The sequence below is a fragment of the Cucurbita maxima genome, unplaced genomic scaffold, assembly GCF_002738345.1.
Source record: "Cucurbita maxima cultivar Rimu unplaced genomic scaffold, Cmax_1.0 Cma_Scf00003, whole genome shotgun sequence".
Lineage (NCBI taxonomy): Eukaryota > Viridiplantae > Streptophyta > Magnoliopsida > Cucurbitales > Cucurbitaceae > Cucurbita > Cucurbita maxima.
In genome coordinates, this window is record NW_019272019.1 from 7,124,771 (window position 1) to 7,142,554 (window position 17,784).

The 17,784-nt window shown below is 36.5% G+C and overlaps 3 protein-coding genes across 7 annotated transcripts; 2 read left to right on the top strand and 1 right to left on the bottom strand.

The window, feature by feature from the left end:
- Positions 1-24: 24 nt before the first annotated feature.
- On the bottom strand, positions 25-6,013 carry LOC111476694 (UPF0047 protein YjbQ). Its single transcript, XM_023120467.1, has 7 exons — positions 5,728-6,013; positions 5,477-5,537; positions 5,299-5,393; positions 5,156-5,189; positions 4,303-4,357; positions 4,184-4,226; positions 25-348 (listed from the first exon to the last, which is right to left on the bottom strand). The coding sequence occupies exons 1-7, from the start codon at positions 5,923-5,925 to the stop codon at positions 277-279; spliced, it is 558 nt and encodes a 185-aa protein (XP_022976235.1). The 5' UTR covers positions 5,926-6,013; the 3' UTR covers positions 25-276.
- A 247-nt stretch (positions 6,014-6,260) lies between these two features.
- On the top strand, positions 6,261-10,718 carry LOC111475314. The gene is made up of 9 exons (XM_023119852.1): positions 6,261-6,642; positions 6,801-7,028; positions 7,148-7,269; positions 8,666-8,726; positions 8,847-8,987; positions 9,157-9,264; positions 9,830-10,058; positions 10,141-10,392; positions 10,472-10,718. The coding sequence occupies exons 1-9, from the start codon at positions 6,418-6,420 to the stop codon at positions 10,552-10,554; spliced, it is 1,449 nt and encodes a 482-aa protein (XP_022975620.1). The 5' UTR covers positions 6,261-6,417; the 3' UTR covers positions 10,555-10,718.
- A 478-nt stretch (positions 10,719-11,196) lies between these two features.
- LOC111475260 (uncharacterized protein At1g76660-like) lies at positions 11,197-16,506 on the top strand. 5 transcript variants are annotated; one of them, XM_023119846.1, is made up of 6 exons: positions 11,197-11,487; positions 11,611-11,780; positions 12,560-12,680; positions 12,877-13,017; positions 14,676-15,851; positions 16,132-16,506. In XM_023119846.1, the coding sequence occupies exons 4-6, from the start codon at positions 12,885-12,887 to the stop codon at positions 16,332-16,334; spliced, it is 1,512 nt and encodes a 503-aa protein (XP_022975614.1). In that variant the 5' UTR covers positions 11,197-11,487; positions 11,611-11,780; positions 12,560-12,680; positions 12,877-12,884; the 3' UTR covers positions 16,335-16,506. The 5 variants fall into 5 exon arrangements, with proteins under 5 accessions (XP_022975614.1, XP_022975613.1, XP_022975615.1 ...); XM_023119845.1 differs by lacking the exon at positions 12,560-12,680; XM_023119847.1 differs by lacking the exons at positions 12,560-12,680; positions 12,877-13,017 and having other exon boundaries at positions 14,672-15,851.
- Positions 16,507-17,784: the final 1,278 nt, after the last annotated feature.

Here is a 17,784-nt window from a genome sequence, read left to right on the forward strand (position 1 = left end):
AAAAAAAAAAAAAAAAAAAAAAGGGAATGCTAATGGGTTCATATTCATCATATATCTCTCCCAATAAAATTGACCAATATACAAGCATAACTAAATGATAAAAAAATTAACAACCATCTCAAATAAAAGAAAAAAAAAGAGGGGTGATTTCACATGGTCCCCAGACTCCGAGTCTACAGTTCAGTTTTGCCAAGGCAAGGAGATCAGTTTATTATTGACATTGATACAACCAGGGGAAATAGTTGGGCAAGCAAAAGCTCCAACTCTTATCATCACCTAAATTCCATTCAGGGTGACCACAATATTGCGTGCAGTGGGGTGGTCTCGGTGCTCACATAGCCATATTCCCTGAAGCATCCAAAGTCCAATCAAAATAAGCCATTAAATTTTAAACTAAAAGTTTCATCTGTCCTAGCATGTGGCATTCCGTATATAAATCCATTCGACACATTGAACGAAGGATAGAAACCCTCCCCCAAACCTCAGACCTATTCATCAACCCTCCCCCATCTGATCTCTCAGGTCTACTAAATGCAGAAGAATTTCATACACACAGACTTCAAATCCTTAAAACTTCATGTCAGAACTTATCCTGATCCATTAGGCATTACCTTTGTTTCAATATGATAAAAAAGAATTATATTAAAGACCGGAAATATGCAAACACTAATTTGATATTGCTAATTCAACTAGGTGTAATAAAGAAAAGTCAAATCAAGTTAAACAACACTACAGATGTTTTGGTTTAATATAAGCCCCCAGTACGTGTACATATGTAAGAGTGGGAGAGGGAGCGAGGGAGTCCATCATATGGCTGGTTTTTGCTGGTAACACATAAGATAAGCCAATAAAGGAATGGATAAGCAGCTAATTACAAAACTATGTAAGAGAGAGAAAGAGAGGAGTCCATCATATTTTTGCTAGAAACAATCAGATGCCTGGTTGTTGCTGGCCTTTTATTTTAAAATATTTAATTAAAAAAGAAAAAAAGAAGAAAGAAAAAAAAAAAAAAGAGCAAGTTGCTTACAAGTTAAAAGTGGACAAGTGAAAAAAGCCGAAAAACTAGGGGGTAAAGGAGAATCCACCTCCTCATGAATACTTTGGAAAGATTCATAATATTCCTCTGGTAGTAATGGAAATGCGGTCAGTTCTTCAACTTCACACAAAATCTAGCGATGCTAGGTAATAATTCATACATATAAATCCCTAGAATCAATCCTTAGATACTAGGCAATATTTTCCTCAGTTAAAAATATACATAAATATTCCTTGAATCAAGGTCATTCTTTCAACACTCTCCCTCAATCTGAGGAATAGATATTATCCTTTTGTTAGTATATCGGTTAGTTGTAGTTATAGGGTACATAACTAATGCATACTATCCCCTTCTCCATGCTGGATAGGATTATGTGCAATGTGGATAGCTGATTTGTTGTCGCAGTACAACTTTATCGGATCTTCTCCCTTCAATTGTAAATCATCAAGGATCATCTTCAACCATAAGAGTTCACAAAACCCTTGTGCAATAGCTCAAAATTCTAATTCAACAGATAATCTAGACACCACATTTTGCTTTTTACTCCTCCATGTTACCAAATTAACTCCAAGAAAGGTACAATACTCCATGGTAAATCTTCGGTCTACAAATGATCCAACATAGTTAGCATTAGTGTAATCTTCCAATGCAATGGAATAGTTCCGTTTGAACAAAATTCCTTTTCCTGAAGTTCCTTTCAAGTAACATAACACTCTATATGTAGTCTGAAGGTAAGGTTCTTGCGAATCATGAATGAATTGATTAATTACACTTACGGAGTATGCTATGTCTAATCTAGTGTGAGCTAGATATATGAACCTCCCCACTAGCCTCTGGTACATTTCTCTGTTCATTACAGGTTCTTCTTTTGACTCTCCCAATTTCTAATGTGGATCCATCGATGTTGGTGCAAGTTTACCTATACTTTTCTTTGTTTCCATCAATAAATCCATCACATATTTCTTCTTGTGATATGAAAATGCATTGAGCTGAGTACGCTACTTCAATGCTAAGAAAGTACTTTAGTTTTCCAAGTTATTTGATCTCAATTTCTTTCATCAATTTCCTTCTAAGTTCAAGTTTTTCTTCTTCATTATCTCCAGTGACTATATGTCATCTAGAAGTATTGCAACCCTCCTAGATTTTGAGTGCTTGATGGGTTTAAGGTAGTTTGCAGAAGAATCTTGATCATGACGGATGGTCGGCAATGACGAAGGTTTCACCGATTGTATTAGGGTTTTGGTTCTAATAAAATTTTCTAGAATAGAAAAGCTTTAATATCATGTTGCAATACAAACTATCACTTATTTTCAAAGAGATACATATTCGTTTTATAATACAAAAAAGACCAAAAATATATTCCTAGATACCTGGTAAAATAAAATTAAGCTAACCCTAGATATTAGGTAATAATACATATAAATAAATCCCTAGAACCAATCCCTAAATATTACCTCTGTTTAAAGGGATTACAAAAATATCTCTCAATTATATAAATATTTCTCTTGAACATTCAATTCAGTTTTGAAAGAAAAACGAAAGAAGGATTTAGCTTTGTCTACGGGATAAAATTCTTAAGATGGAGAAGAATACTTTAATGTTGCTTGAATGAATAGAAAAAATTACTGAAGAAATAAGCTCATAGAAGAAGAGGCATCCAAGTGAGTGCCAACATGAAGTGGCAACAAATCCTACATTGATTAGAGAACAAAGAGACTCAAACAAGCTCATTCTCAACGGGAAGGATTGCATTACAGGAGAATATTTGGAGTTGCCAATTTACCCAAGGGAATATTCTGACACTTGAGTGTTCAACATAGAATGATCTTTTTAGTTGAATCATCTTACTGAAGCAGAAACACAAAAGACCACAAGTGTCAATTTAGAAGAAGTATTCAATTGGATTGAAAGGATGGATGGGAGAAAACTGATCCCAGATTGATTTTAAATTTCCACTGTTATCAAAATTTCAGTCATCTTAAGAAGGCTTTACGTGGACATTTCTTGTTCTTAACAGGAAGGTAGCAGCCTCTAAGGAAAAAGCCATTTTGAAGCTTTGGTTGCACTCTTGGTAGACATGTACCACGAAGTACAGGTGGGAAAAAGCCATTTTGAAGCTTTGGTTGCACTCTTGTATATTTTTTCGTTCATTTTCTTACGAAATTTTTATTATCAATGAAAATTTGTCTCCAATTAAAAAGAGGAAAAAGAAATAGAGCTTCAACAGGCAAGAATGAGGGATGAATATTTGAATCATGTTTCAAAGGGCCAAAAAGATTCATGTTTGAAGAGTGGAGATCTAAGAAGATCCAGGTAGTTGGCATTACTTTAATTCAAAGTACAAAAGTGGCAAGGCTATGTTTCATCTGATCAGGGTGGGAATTCATGTAGAGGCTTTATATCCATTTCCAATCATGACTTGAACCAATAAATCTCGTGGATTTCCTTATAACCCTAATCAGGAACAGAACTTCTTTATAAATGACATGCTAACCTCACGAAAGCCATCTACAATTACAACGTCAGATACTAAGTTAACCTGGTGATTGAACATTAAAGTACTTTTCCCATGCATTTCCAAACTTTTCCTTAAAGGATACAGCATAAAGTGAACCAAAAATGATAAAACAAGTAAAAAAAAAAAAAAAGAAAAAAAGAAAAATCTGAAACACGGGCCCTACTTTTCATTTACTGTAGAGGTTATGAATCAACAACCTAACAAACACAAGTAGTCCTATCAATTAAAAAAATTAACTTAAACATATTAATTTGTTCTAACTAAATAAGATAAACAAATATGCACGAACAAAAAGAAAATATATAAAACAAGATGAAAAAAGAAGAGCAGAAGAAGTAAGAAGAGAAGTTTTAAGTGAGACGAGAAGTTTAATCATAGGCAGAGAGAAAAGTTGAAAACCCAAAACTTCGGAAAGGTATGGATTACCCTTGTTCATGAGTATATAAGAATGCTAAGGAGTGATTTATTCTCATACCAAAATTACAAATTGTGTACCAAACAAAGGAATAACGAACTCTTTTCCATTCTCACTATTAACAAAAATTGTTAGTTTTTTATTTAACGGAAAAACTATAATTAATAATAATAATATTATTATTAATTAAAAAAAAAGACCTACTAAACTGTACCTGCCAAGTACCCATATTAAACTTTCCATTTGTAATTGGAACCCTACAAAAGAATAACCACAAATGAGAACAGCAGGTCAACTAGGCATTTAATCCAGAAACTATGTAGAATAACCCACGTGAGTGCACAGCCAAACATTGATGATTTAATGTGCGCGGGCATGTCATCCGGGCCTGCATAATGAGCACAAGAACAAGAGAATTTTTTTGTCAATATTCCCCAGATCCATCTTAGTTGAGTATAAACTAGAGAGTAATGTTTTTAGAAAAAAGAGAGGCTTTCCAAACACTCTCTTCCCCCAATCCTATATTTCTTATGAATTTTATATGTGATGCTGAGGCACTTGCATTTCTATTTGAAAATTTAAATCTAAAAGCATGCAACAAAGAGTTTTTTGTGGTATATCATATGTTTTGATAGTCGTTTTATTAGTCTAAGATTCATTCAGTAACTTCCAGCAAACAGGTCAAAGAATCCTTTTTTTTTTTTTTTTTGTTGAAAAAAATCTTTATGCTTCCTATTCTTATCCAAACCAGTATACATATAAGTTCGCAGTTACCCCTTCAATCATTTTTAGACGGCATAGAAGTATAGAACTTTGAAGGCTCAGGAGTGAGTTAGGCTTTTACGAAGATAACCCGTCAAATTAAAATGAGATTACTTCGCATAAACTCTGTTTCAGCCTACTTCCTCTTTATATATTCTTAACATTGGTTGGTCAATTTTACATTTTTCCGACTTTTTTCATAAACTACCGCACATCTATGATAGTCCCTCCTCCCTCATAGCCAGTCAGCAGATTCATTAGCATCCTATACATTACAAGAATTCAAATTGTGTTACAATGTTATGACGGAGACAAAATCCCGGGCCCTTTTTATAGTACAGTTTCTTTTTCAGTATATGAAATCAGTTAACTAAAAAAGAGGAAAATTCTTCTTAGTAGAATAAAGTAGAAGGATTTTGATGACCTTCAAGTGTATGCTTCCAAGGAGCAGATGTACCCTGCAAACAAACCCCCAAATGAAAGAGTGGGAGAGAGAAACAAAGGGTCAAATGGGAAAGCTTTCGATAAATGAGAGTTGCAAATGATAGATGCGGTTAGCAAACTAACTTCAGGCACTATATTGTTGAGGAAGGTTTCAGTATCACTCCGAACATCCGAATCATAGTTTTCATTGATGGTAAGAGAGGCACTCGTATGCTGCACTGAAACATCAGCAAATGATTCCACAAAGAAATCCAACTACACATTAATCTCCAAAATAGAAAAACTAGATTAGAAGATTTACAGAAGATGTGAGCAAGGCCACATTTGAATTCTGACAGGTCATTCCCAATTTCCTTCATTATCTGATATAGAAATCAAACTCAGTAGCAGCAATATGAGGAAAAAATTGCGTACTAAGGTATAAATGAATAATTTTTCGTCTATTGTTCGGAAAAGTGAAACTGAATTATGTAGATGACAGGCACCATTTAAACCCCCAGGAGACCAATACAAGATTCTAGATAAGGTGGGAGAAGATAACCAATTAATCACCTTCGGGGTGATGAGATGACAGCCCCGCCTATGAGGAGGCAGCGTAACAGTCTTCTGAGCCCACTTCGGACCAGCGGCCGCCATCAAGCTTGGATTGCCGGCGCCTGCGGTGGCGGACGGATTACCAGTACTGGAATTGTTGCTCCCCAGCAACTTCACTCGGAGTGGTTGCGCAGCCAAGAGAACAGCGCCTTGCATTATTTTGCAACCTAAAGCCCACAGAACCTTCTTTGATCGACCGACCGCTCATCCGCAAAGCCCAACCGCCTATGATACGTGGAAAGGACAGCCCTACAGGCCGCAATCAGTAATTACATTGAAAAAACAAGCTTAAAATGTTGTAATCTTTTTGCTTAATTTTAATAAAATAAAATTTACACAAAAATAAATTTAATAATTACACAACTAATTATGATTAACTTTATCAAAATTTATAAATTTCAATAAAAAAAAGGGCTATAGTTTATAATTTATTGAGCCATAAAAATATTTTTTCAATGATAATTGGAGTGAAATGTTATTTTAGGGATTAAAATTGCAATCTTTAGTAAAGTTTAAGCTCCGCCCCAATCTTTGTTGGGCTACGTCCTAGAACCTTCTTTTATCGTGAGATTTTCTAATGAAGGCAGAGCATTCTTCCTGATTAACCGGTGATTTTTCTATGCTTCTCTATTTGATTTTTATAGGCGAATGCAATATATATTAGTTCAACGTTCTCTGCCGGGGCAAAAAGAAACAGAGATGGGCAATGAGAGAAAATGGAGACGGTGGAGGCTTTTCATTGTAACGGGAGTGGCAGTCGCTGGTTTTCTGTTTTCTAGCAGCAGTGCTTCACAACTGGATCAACAGAAGGAGCCTCAGCCTGTGGTATCCAGGATTGCTTTTGGATCATGCGCTAACCAGGATACTCCTCAGGTTTGTTTGTCGTCGACGTCGTCGTTGCTGTTTTTTTTAATCAACTCTATCTACTGATCTAATCTGATTCTAACAATTTTGTATTGCGACGTCAAAGATGTGAAAAGACAATGTTGTTATTATAGGAGTAACACTGTACATCGAGTTGTTTTTTGCAGCCAATCTGGAACTCCATAGTCAACTTCGATCCGCAAGTTTTCATTTGGCTTGGTGATAACATCTATGGTGACATTAGGCGTCCTTTCAAACTACTTGGTCGAGAAAGGACGGTGGGGCCATGGAAAAATGTTCCACGATTCGTTCCTTCATCTAAGCAGGAAATGATGCTCAAATACAAGAGGGGCAAGACAATTCCAGGTTATTCTAGGCTTAGACAGAGGACCAAGGTGCCTGATCCGTAAATTCATTAAAAAGTCTCGTACATTATTTGATTTTAACATGACTAAATTTTTGGAGATTAAATGAGGGTGCCTTTGTTTTTTAGTTAGTCTTTGTGCTGTTTTAGGTAATCGGTACCTGGGATGACCATGATTATGGATTAAATGATGCCGGAAAGGAATTTACTGAGAAGGCCACTAATCAGAAGCTCCTCCTTGATTTTTTAGATGAACCCCTTGATAGTCCAAGGTGGGAGTTCCTTTTCTAATTCTACATATTATTTATCTGTCCTAAGGGTTGCTTTTCTTCGGTTTGTCTTATTATCTGCTCTCCATATTAATCTCTTACTTCCATTAACTGATATTAGAAAGTTGACGTTGATATTTAAAATTTTTATTATCTTTATACATACCATTACTCTGTATGGAAGTATCCTGTACTACTTCCACTAACGTTGGGTGATTGGATATGCAAGAATGAACCAGAACACTTTTGGTTCTTTTTTCCTTATACATTTTCTTTTTTTCTATCTAAAATCATTTAGGAAATTCTATAGAAGTCTTAGATTGTTTTTTGTTGAACTTTACTTGTGAGTCCATTTGCCTCGCTGAGTCTCCTATTATCATTTCACCAACATCTGGCGCTGGGCAGGTTTAAGTTTCTTAAATATTTAGTGTTTATCCAGGTGCGATTCAGAAAGCAATACCGATTTGGTAGATCATTTCAATCCCTATTGCTTGTGGAAGAGCTAAATTTCTGTTAAAGAGAGACTTCCATTCTCTTGCGTACAATCTAGGAACTTACAAACCAAGAACTCAAGAAATGCTTCCAAGAGCTCTTACCTTGTGAATATCCTTACTTGAACATAAGCCTTCTCTCCCAAGAACTTGTATCTATCTTATTAATTCCCTCGGTTACTGCATCCTCCCAAGACTTTCGACCTTTGCTACTCGAAGTATCTCAAGTATGCCATGGGCATGCTGCTGAAATTCACGTTGTGCTAATATGCGTGTATTGTAGTTTTTCTCCTATCAATGGGCATGTTAGGAAAGGACATGCGTTAAAGACGGTGTCGTTTGTGTTTAGGTTTAGACATTGTTCAAAGAATTGAAGGGTATGTTGCAATGATACTGCAAAACAAAGCAAATCGCAATCTATGTCATACCAGAATATGATGCATCTAAACTCATATTAGAAGGGAACCTTGTTTCTCACATTCCATGAACTGCAATCGGAGGGTTTACTTTTCTTTTAAGTTCATTTTTTAAACGCTAGAAAAGAGATTTTCTGACCCTTATGGTAATTTTTGTCCATCTGAGGACGTTATTTGTGAGTTTGCTAAGCAACATTACCTATGACACTTCAAATTGATAGTTTATTAGAAAAATAAACATCCTAATACTGCAGTGGTTAGCTTAAAATTCTCGCCATCCTTTTGTCATTTTTAACATTAAAATTATGAAAGGAATGGCATACCCAAGTATATTAGATTGAAAAAAGATTTGTACTTTATTTCTGGGTAAGGCCTACACCTTAGTGTTCGTTGCAATAATTTAAATTTTAGAGCACTGCAATCCTGATTGTTAATTTTCTTCTTTGTAGATTTTTTTTCTGTTAAATTATTAACCATACTTTGCCTTTCTAGGCGCAAGCAGCATGGTGTGTATGCATCATACATGTTCGGCCCTATAGGTAAACAAATTAAGGTACAAATTGTAGCTCTTTCAATGATTCTTGTCTTCATAATTTGGCTTTAATGATGATGTATTTTGATCATATTATGTAATTAGCTTTCAGATTCCATGTTATGACTTGGAGTTTTGTAGGTTATTCTATTAGATACTAGATATCACCGTGATCCGATGTTTAGTGATGGAACTATTTTGGGTGCTGCTCAATGGACGTGGCTGGAGAGAGAGCTTAAGGGTCCGGAGTCAGCAGTTACAATAATTGGGTCATCCATTCAGGTGGCTCAAGCCTACTTTGTCTACTAGCATATGCAACTTTTTCAGTGGATCTGTTCTTACACTTGCTCACCGATAAATCTTATCATGAGACCTCTTCTCTTCCTTGCGTATCTTAGCAGTTGTCAGCTTTATTTTTATGATATCGTGTCATAGTTATTCTACAATTCAGGTTATATCAAATCTTTCAGCAACCACCAGGCCGTTGTTCTATTTGGAGTCTTGGGGACGTTTCCCGAAGGAGAGAGAGCTCCTCTTCAAGTTGATTGCAGATAGCAAGGTAAAAATCTTTAGTGCATTTTTTTATTAAAGTAGCCCCTGCTCTTTAAATTAACGTACTGCACACCAAAAGGAAAAAACACAGTGAGAAATCTCCAATATTTATAATTAAAAAAAAAAAAAAAATTGTCCATGTAATTGATGAAGTAACAATTTAATCTCCATGTTTTCAATTTAATAGAAGTTTAAGTTTCAAAGTTTAAATTTGGTAAAAATTTAGTCACTGAATTTGGTAAAAGTTTCAAAGTTTAAATGTGGTAACAATTTAATCTCCTGTAGGTTAGATTTCTAACAATTTAGTCTTGTCAATTTTTTTTTATTAAGTAATGATTTACTCTAAGTACTTTATAAACACATTTAGTCTTGGATGGATTTATCTATTTTCATACATAAGAAACACCATAATATCTTAACTAATATATATATTTTTTATTGGGACTAAATTATTACAAATTTTTAATTACAAGGGCTAAGGTAGTATTTTTAGACCTAATTTATATATTATTTGTAATAAAGTTCCAGTATGCATTATATTTTCCTTTCTTCCCGTGTTTCTATGGATTAAGAGAAATGGAGTTCTCTTTATAAGCGGAGATGTTCATTTTGGAGAAATTTCTCGCTTTGATTGCGGCGTTGAGTATCCGCTATATGATATAACCTCAAGTGGTCTTACCCAAGCTGTTGAAAGGGTACTTCCGCGACCATTACAATTTGCAGTGAGGTTTCTTGCGTGGGTGACGCCATCTACAATGAGAGTTAAGGAAAGCAACTGCAGATACAAGTCCTGCACGTTCGGTATGCACATGTCGTCGCTTATTTCTTAGATTTTAGATGTTCTTCACTGTGTCATCTCCCTTTCGTGTATGGTTCCTCCTAGGGCAACCAAATTTTGGAGTCGTTGAAATTGATTGGGATGCAACTCCAGTAAGACTTAAAATGGAAGTGCGGGATGCGAATGGGGTTGCTGTAGTAGGTGTTAACATCTCTTTGAGTTCATTGCGTCCAGGAAACAGCGAGTATTTATCCAATAGTAATACGGGAAAGTACCATAGGCATTGTCTTCTGGAAGTTAGTTTGGGATGGATAGTCCGACATCGGCTAGCAATTTTGTTTTATTGTACCTTGACTTGTAAGTTCCGAAATATGCAATTATTTTCTGAAATTCTTTGCTAATAAATTTCTAACCCAGAACTGATGGTTTGTTTCAGTACTTCTTCTTGGTTCGTTGGGAACTGCTTATGTGGCCACATTGGCATGCAGGAGCTGCATCCGCAAATGCAAGCGTGACTAACCGGGCCTTTCCCCTTTCTTTCTTCTGGCTGTTGCTGGCGACTTTTACCGATTAGAGATTATTAGAAATAGACATTAAGATAAATTCACTGTAGACAGTTTCTTTTAGATCTTTATATTGAATTACAGCTTCATCCTTTTTAAATATCATAGTGTTTTTTAGAATATTTGAGGTGTATAATGTATAATTCTCCTTACCCTTTTACCCCAGCGTGCATGTATAGAATTTAATATTTGTTATAAATTAGTAAAAAACATAACATTTTCAAACTTCGCACATTTGAACAGTTCTGTAATATACTTTGATTTACGTACTGAAAACTTTGATACCCACATATTTACATTTCGTCCTTTATTTATTTTTTCCAATTATGTATTATCCAACAATGTTTATAAATACTATGTTGCATGTAAAAGCTCCCGACTCCCAATGCATAATAATAATATCTTCATGATTCATGTTTGAACGTCTAAAATGATGGTCATTACCATCATTTCAAGTAAAACGAACCGGTTCGGTTCGGGTTTACAGAGATCACATTGAACCTTCAAGGCTTCGGTTCGGTTGAACTAAACTGAACCAACTCAAATGGTATGTTTTTTTGCGTTTGGTTTTAGGGTTTCTCCACTTCGGGAACTTCGACTGTCAGCCAGGTCATCTCTCTCTGTCTGTCTGTCTTTCGCATTTGCCGACCCTATCACACTCCGCCACTCTCGCTCAGCCACCGTCGCCGTTGACTACTTACGCCATCGCTTCCTATTGTGAATTCAAATATATTGGATAGCCTTTTTCTTTTTTCTTTTTCTTTATCAGTTACTGTTTTCAGCGTCGAGAGAGCAAATCTGTATGCTGTCAGATTTTGCTGTGAATGGAGAAATGCTACGGTTGATATGGGCCTGATTTGCATTAGTCCTTGTATGGATGAAGCTGGCGGTAATGGATCTCCTTCATCTTCTCTTTATGTGAAAGTTAAAACGATAGAAGCATGTAGCCTTTCTTTTTAATCTCTATCATTTTACCAACTAAGACGATTCCTTATAAACTTATACTTGTCAGGAGGAGGAGGAGGTGGAGGAGGAGGAGGTGGAGGAAGAGGAGGTGGAGGAGGAGGGCCACGAGTCTCGTAGGAAGAGGCAGCTTAGGACACGAAAAGATAAGTAGAGACTTTGTCGGGCTACTGGTTACGAATGGGGTCCGAGCAGAATAGATTCCCTCAGCAGGAACGGGTATGAGTCCCCTCCCTCACTGATCGTTCTGCTAACATCTAGTTTATTGCACGGGAATATGGTGGATTTTGCACATTGTTTCTTATATAGCATTAGATCTAGGGTGCTCTAAACATCTTTTTACTTGTTTAGGCTTTGTATTTACTTTGAAGGCAATGTCACTCTTTTTTCTGCCTGTCCTCCCCTAAATCTAGTGTTGCGTTCTCTGCCAATCCCTTATTTCCTGACAAATCTATTCAATCCATCCTTCTTCTACGGAATTATTTTGCAGATGCGGATCCCATTTACTTGATAGTTTCTAGATTGCGTTTTGTTAGTTTTACCGATTTGACATGATGGATGTCACCTTCTTTTCCTTATCTGGCTTATGATCATTCCACCTATGCTTATCATTTCTTAACTAAAGTTTCAATTCTGGATCCCTTCTTTTAATGATAGTTTTGACTTACTCTTTCACTTATGTGCCAGCTGAAGGTTTATTTATTTTTTATTTTTTTAATAGTTTCTGTGGCTTGGGGTTTGTGGCTCTCCATGTAGATATATACAACACACGTACTATCATAGGTTGTAACAGGTTTGATTGAATAGCGTTCTTCGTTGTATTGTCTACTAAACAGTTTGCATTTGTGGCTGATAAATTTATTTTGACACCCATCCTTGTTGCTAAATGATTTAGTGGACTATTTCAGGAAGTAAAAAGGTAAGGTTCGGCGATGAGGGTTGATTTTGAGAAAGGCTTCCATAAGATTCAATTGGCAGTCGTTTTTGGTTGTTTTCAGGAGGCGTAGCTTTAGGGAGAGATGGATAAAGTGGAAGCAGTTGCTTTGCTAAAACTAATTTCTTACATTTATAGATGGTTGGCAGAAGGGGTAGTTTTAAAGCTTCTAGAGGCTTGAGACAGTGAGATTTGCTCTCTCTTGTTCTGTTAGTTTTGATATTCTTTTGCAGAATCTTAGAGTTGGATTCTGGATCCTTTGCAGTGTGCACTTGGATAAGAGTCTGGCAAACCATTTCAATTTGCTTATGATGTCCTTGTCTTCTGCACTAAACTTAATGAGTTGGAGACTCCATTAACAAAGATAAAACTGTATTTCAGGTGTTACTATGGAGTACCAGGAAAGTACAGGATTTGGGATGCCTCCTGCGGTTAATACTTTGATGTTGGACTTATGGACTCCAATAATTGAGAAATCCAGCATGAACTGGATATGTGGAAAGTTCCTTTCCTTTCAGAAGGGTGGCTGTTTATCTGTTCCTCAACAAGCTATCTTGTCCAGTATCCCAACCCACCCCTTTTGCTTTTTAAGTTTCCCAACCAAAGCGAGATCCTCAATTTATCAAGTGGGATATAGTTTTGTTGCGTTATGTAAGGGATTGTTAGGCTTCTGGATAATTTCGAGAACGACCCTTGCTTCCTACTGGGTTTGACATTTTTTCCTTCAGAGAATTTGCTTGTGGTATGCTGTGATTACCGAGTATTTATGTTGATGAAAGCCTTCTTTTGAATGTTTGGTTGGAAATTGTTTAGAGAATCTTTGAAGAAAAGCTAGATATTAGACAGTATTTGGAAGGGAATCAAAACTTTAGGCTGCTCTATAATATCTGTTATTGTCTTGTTCATTCTTTCTAATTAGTTCAGCAGTTCTTGTACACGTGCTTTTCATTTTTCTATAATAAAATAACTTTTTCTTATTTTCAAGTGAAAAATAAGTCAAGAAACAGAAAAGATAAGAAACATGTATCTCGAAAAAAAAAATTCTAGGATAATTAAAAAACTATTAGAGAAATGAAAGACTTATTGAGAACCAAATATAAGAAACCATCTGAAATGAAGAAGCATGATAAGTAAATAAACGGATACCAAACCCATTCGAAGAATGAGCAGATGAGGAAAAAGTGGCCACAACTGACTCTTCAACAGTAAAGCTAGATCTATAGACGGGCTTTTGGACCATGTTCTTTTGGTTGGGTTATTATGGTGATTTTTTTTTTTTTTTGCTTCTTTCAAATCTGTACTCTTTTTCTTTTGTGCCAACTGAGGTTATGTAGCTTCCTTATCGCGGGGGTTGGCTTTCTTACCCTATTTTCAATTTCCTATCTTCTATGAAATGCATAGTGTTTCTTATTGGGTAGAAAACAAAAAAACAAAACAAAAAGAACAAAGAACAAGTTGCAGCATCAGATTTCAAGATGAAGAAGCATATTTAAGATGAGAGAGAATTTCATAGGAGATGCTGTCATTTTGAGAAACACAGAAGATTACGTTAATTACTTTCTTAACTTTTCATATTACATTAGTTCTGGACACTGTTTCTGATAACCGAATCACTATGTGCTTTCTTTGTTTCTCATATTTTCACTGTTTTATTAATTAAGACCTACACCAAAGTTCACAGAAATTTCTTACAAGTTTCCTGACCTCTAATTTCAACAGTTCCGAGTTGTAATTTTAAACATAGTGAATGTATGTTAAGAGTATTTTTATTTTGGAAAATGAAGAAGTTAAAAGCTGTGGTATTCTGCACATTAAAAAGTTTTGTTGAACACTTGATTAGGTTTTTCTTATTCTTATCTTTTTATTTTAATGATGTTTGATTAAACACTTATAATTATTGCGGTTGATATTTGATTTACTGATCCCCACTTTCAGGGGCTTCTACTGAAGCGCCTAAATAGTCTACTTCCATTAAGAACATGCTCAGATTTGGAAGGCCTTTAACTCATGCTAAAACTGATATTGGACATTTTTAATGGATAAATTTGAAATAGTCATCTCTGCTGGCATGAACTTGTACAAAAGTTGTGAAAGGGGATGGTCCTAAATCTTTTGGTTTTCATTAACTGTTCTTTAATGAGTTGTTATGGTTACCTTCTAATACCTTCCTCTTTAGCAGGGAAAGAAATGGGGTGGATGCTGGGGTGCATTATCTTGTTTTCACTCTCAGAAAGGAGAAAAGCGCATTGTACCTGCATCTCGTTTACCTGAGGGAAATGTTGTGACAACCCAGCCAAATAGACCTCCAGAAGCCGGAATGGCCATCCAGGCTACAGTGATAGATCCATCCCTACTAGCCCCACCTTCTTCTCCAGCATCCTTTACAAATTCTGCACTCCCTTCAACAGCCCAATCACCGAGCTGTTTCTTGTCGATGTCTGCCAACTCACCTGGAGGTCCTTCATCCACAATGTTTGCTACAGGGCCATATGCACACGAAACACAGCTGGTTTCGCCTCCTGTTTTCTCAGCCTTCACCACTGAACCGTCAACTGCTCCACTCACTCCCCCTCCAGAACTAGCTCACCTGACCACACCTTCTTCCCCTGATGTGCCGTTTGCTGAGTTCCTATCCTCATCAATGGATCTTAAAGGAGCAGGAAAGGAAAATTACATTGCTTCAAATGATCTTCAAACTGCATATTCTCTCTACCCTGGAAGTCCTTCCAGTAGCCTCGTGTCACCAATTTCAAGGACCTCCGGTGACTGCTTATCATCATTTCCTGAGAGGGACTTTCCACCGCAGTGGAATCCTTCAGTTTCTCCCCAAGATGGAAAATATCCTAGAACTGGCTCCGGTCGGCTATTTGGACATGAGAAAGCTGGTACATCTTTGGTATCTCAGGATTCTAATTTCTTCTGCCCTGCTACATTTGCACAATTCTATCTGGACAATCCACCATTCCCTCATACTGGTGGTAGGTTAAGTGTATCAAAGGATTCAGATGTTTACTCGCCTGGTGGGAATGTATTCCAAAATCGGCACAATAAGTCTCCAAAACAAGATGTGGAGGAACTAGAAGCATACCGAGCATCGTTTGGTTTCAGTGCAGATGAAATTATAACTACTACACAATATGTGGAGATATCTGGAGTAATGGAGGATTCCTTTACTATGAAGCCTTTCACTTCAACTAGTCTGTCAGCAGAAGAAAGTTTTGAACCTCCATTGTTGGCTGAAAATCTAAATTCCGCACATACAACCTTACAGAGTCAGAGGAGAATTAAATCACCACCTGATGTTGTCCAAAAGGATACCTGCACTGAAGTGCTGGCATTATGCAGTGTTTATGAAGGTGAGCTGCTGTTCCCTGTTACTATGAGCATACACTTGTTCCATAAAATGAGAAGTCGAAAGAAAGTAAACACGTAAATATGGTTTGGTAAACGTGTTCAAAATGTCAAATATTAGAATTTAACTATTTTTTTTTTCATTGCTTGTGAGGGGAATAGAAATGGGGAAGTATAATGAATATTAACTTCAGTGTTTCTTCCCCTGCGAGCTATTAGTTTAAACTGTTACCCACAATTCTGATACCGTAAATAGTTGTTACAATTGTCACCTGTTTGATGCAGATAATAAATTGCAAAGACAACCTGGTAACATGTCAGGATCAAGTACCTTAAACCAAGTTGGATCAGATGTATTTTCAAGGATAGGGCCATCAAAAAATAGTCGGAAGTATAATCTTGGTTTATCCTGCTCTGATGCAGAAGTTGACTACAGAAGAGGAAGGAGCCTAAGAGAGGCCAAGGGAGATTTTTTATGGCATGACTAAGAGAGCCATCTCTGCTAGTTTACAGAATGTTTATCTTGTCTCACTGGATGGTTTAACGATATAGATTGTGTTCCTTATCGTGCCAATTTATGGAATGGATCAAATTTCTGTATTTGGTTGATGAAGTTTATTTTTTTCAATGAAGCATGATACAATCTGCTTGCAAGTTCTGTGCAACCGTCGTCAGTGGGTGGTTGTTAAAAGTTAGGTCAATAATCGAGGTCAACAATAGAGATTCGTTAAGAGTCGAAGATTGCGAAAATATCATGTTACAAAAAGCAGGTGGCTGTTGTTGTAAACAAACCATACAGATTCACTACATGCAAAAACTAACACGCAAAAAATTAGACCGCAACTGAAAAAAATAACAGTGATGAGGAATTCAAATATTGTACTTGTCTTGTTTGACGGTGTTTTGCAAGAAAAGGAGAATGCAAATTAGGAGGGTTTAGGGTTTTAGGGGTTTGGGGTTCAGGGTATAGGGTTTTAGGGGTTCAAGATTTTTGACTGGCTGAGTTCAAATCAAAGAAAGGTTTTTTGACCTACTTTATATTATTAATTTTTCCCATATCCCTTATATCATAGCAATGATAGGGGATTAATAACTCAATCAAATAAAAAGCAAAAAAGAAATACAATTATATTCAAGAACAAAGAAAAAAAATTGTTATGCTTAACATCTTAAATTTCATCGATATCTGTCTTAATTCTTTCCTTTACTCAAGTAGTTTTTTCGTCGCCAAATTGCCTGAGGCATACTCATTCTTGAATCAGATAGTAGATGTTATGCCAGTAATACCTCTATTCTATTAGGGTTTAGGGTTTAGGGTTTAAGGGTTTAGGGTTTAGAGGTTGAGGGTCTAGGGTCTAGGGTCTAGGATTTAGGGTTTAGGGTTTTGGGTATAGGGTTTAGGGTCTAGGGTTTTGGATTCAGGATTCAGGGTTTTGGGATTCAGGGTTTTGGGGTTTAGGGTTCAGGATTCAAGGTTTTCGGGTTTAGGGTTTTGGGGTTTAGGGTTTTGGGTTTAGGGTTTAGGGTTTAGGGTTTTGGGATTCAGGGTTTAGGGTTTTAGGGTTTAGGGTTTTGGGGTTTAGGGTTTTGGGTTTAGGGTTTAGGGTTTAGGGTTTTGGGATTCAGGGTTTAGGGTTTTAGGGTTTAAAAGGGTTTAGGGTTTAGGGTTTAGGGTTTAGGGTTTTGGGGTTTAGGGTTTTGGGTTTAGGGTTTAGGGTTTAGGGTTTTGGGATTCAGGGTTTAGGGTTTTAGGGTTTAAAAGGGTTTAGGGTTTAGGGTTTAGGGTTTAGGGTTTAGGGTTTAGGGTTTAGGGTTTAGGGTTTAGGGTTTAGGGTTTAGGGTTTAGGGTTTAGGGTTTAGGGTTTAGGGTTTAGGGTTTAGGGTTTAGGGTTTAGGGTTTAGGGTTTAGGGTTTAGGGTTTAGGGTTTAGGGTTTAAT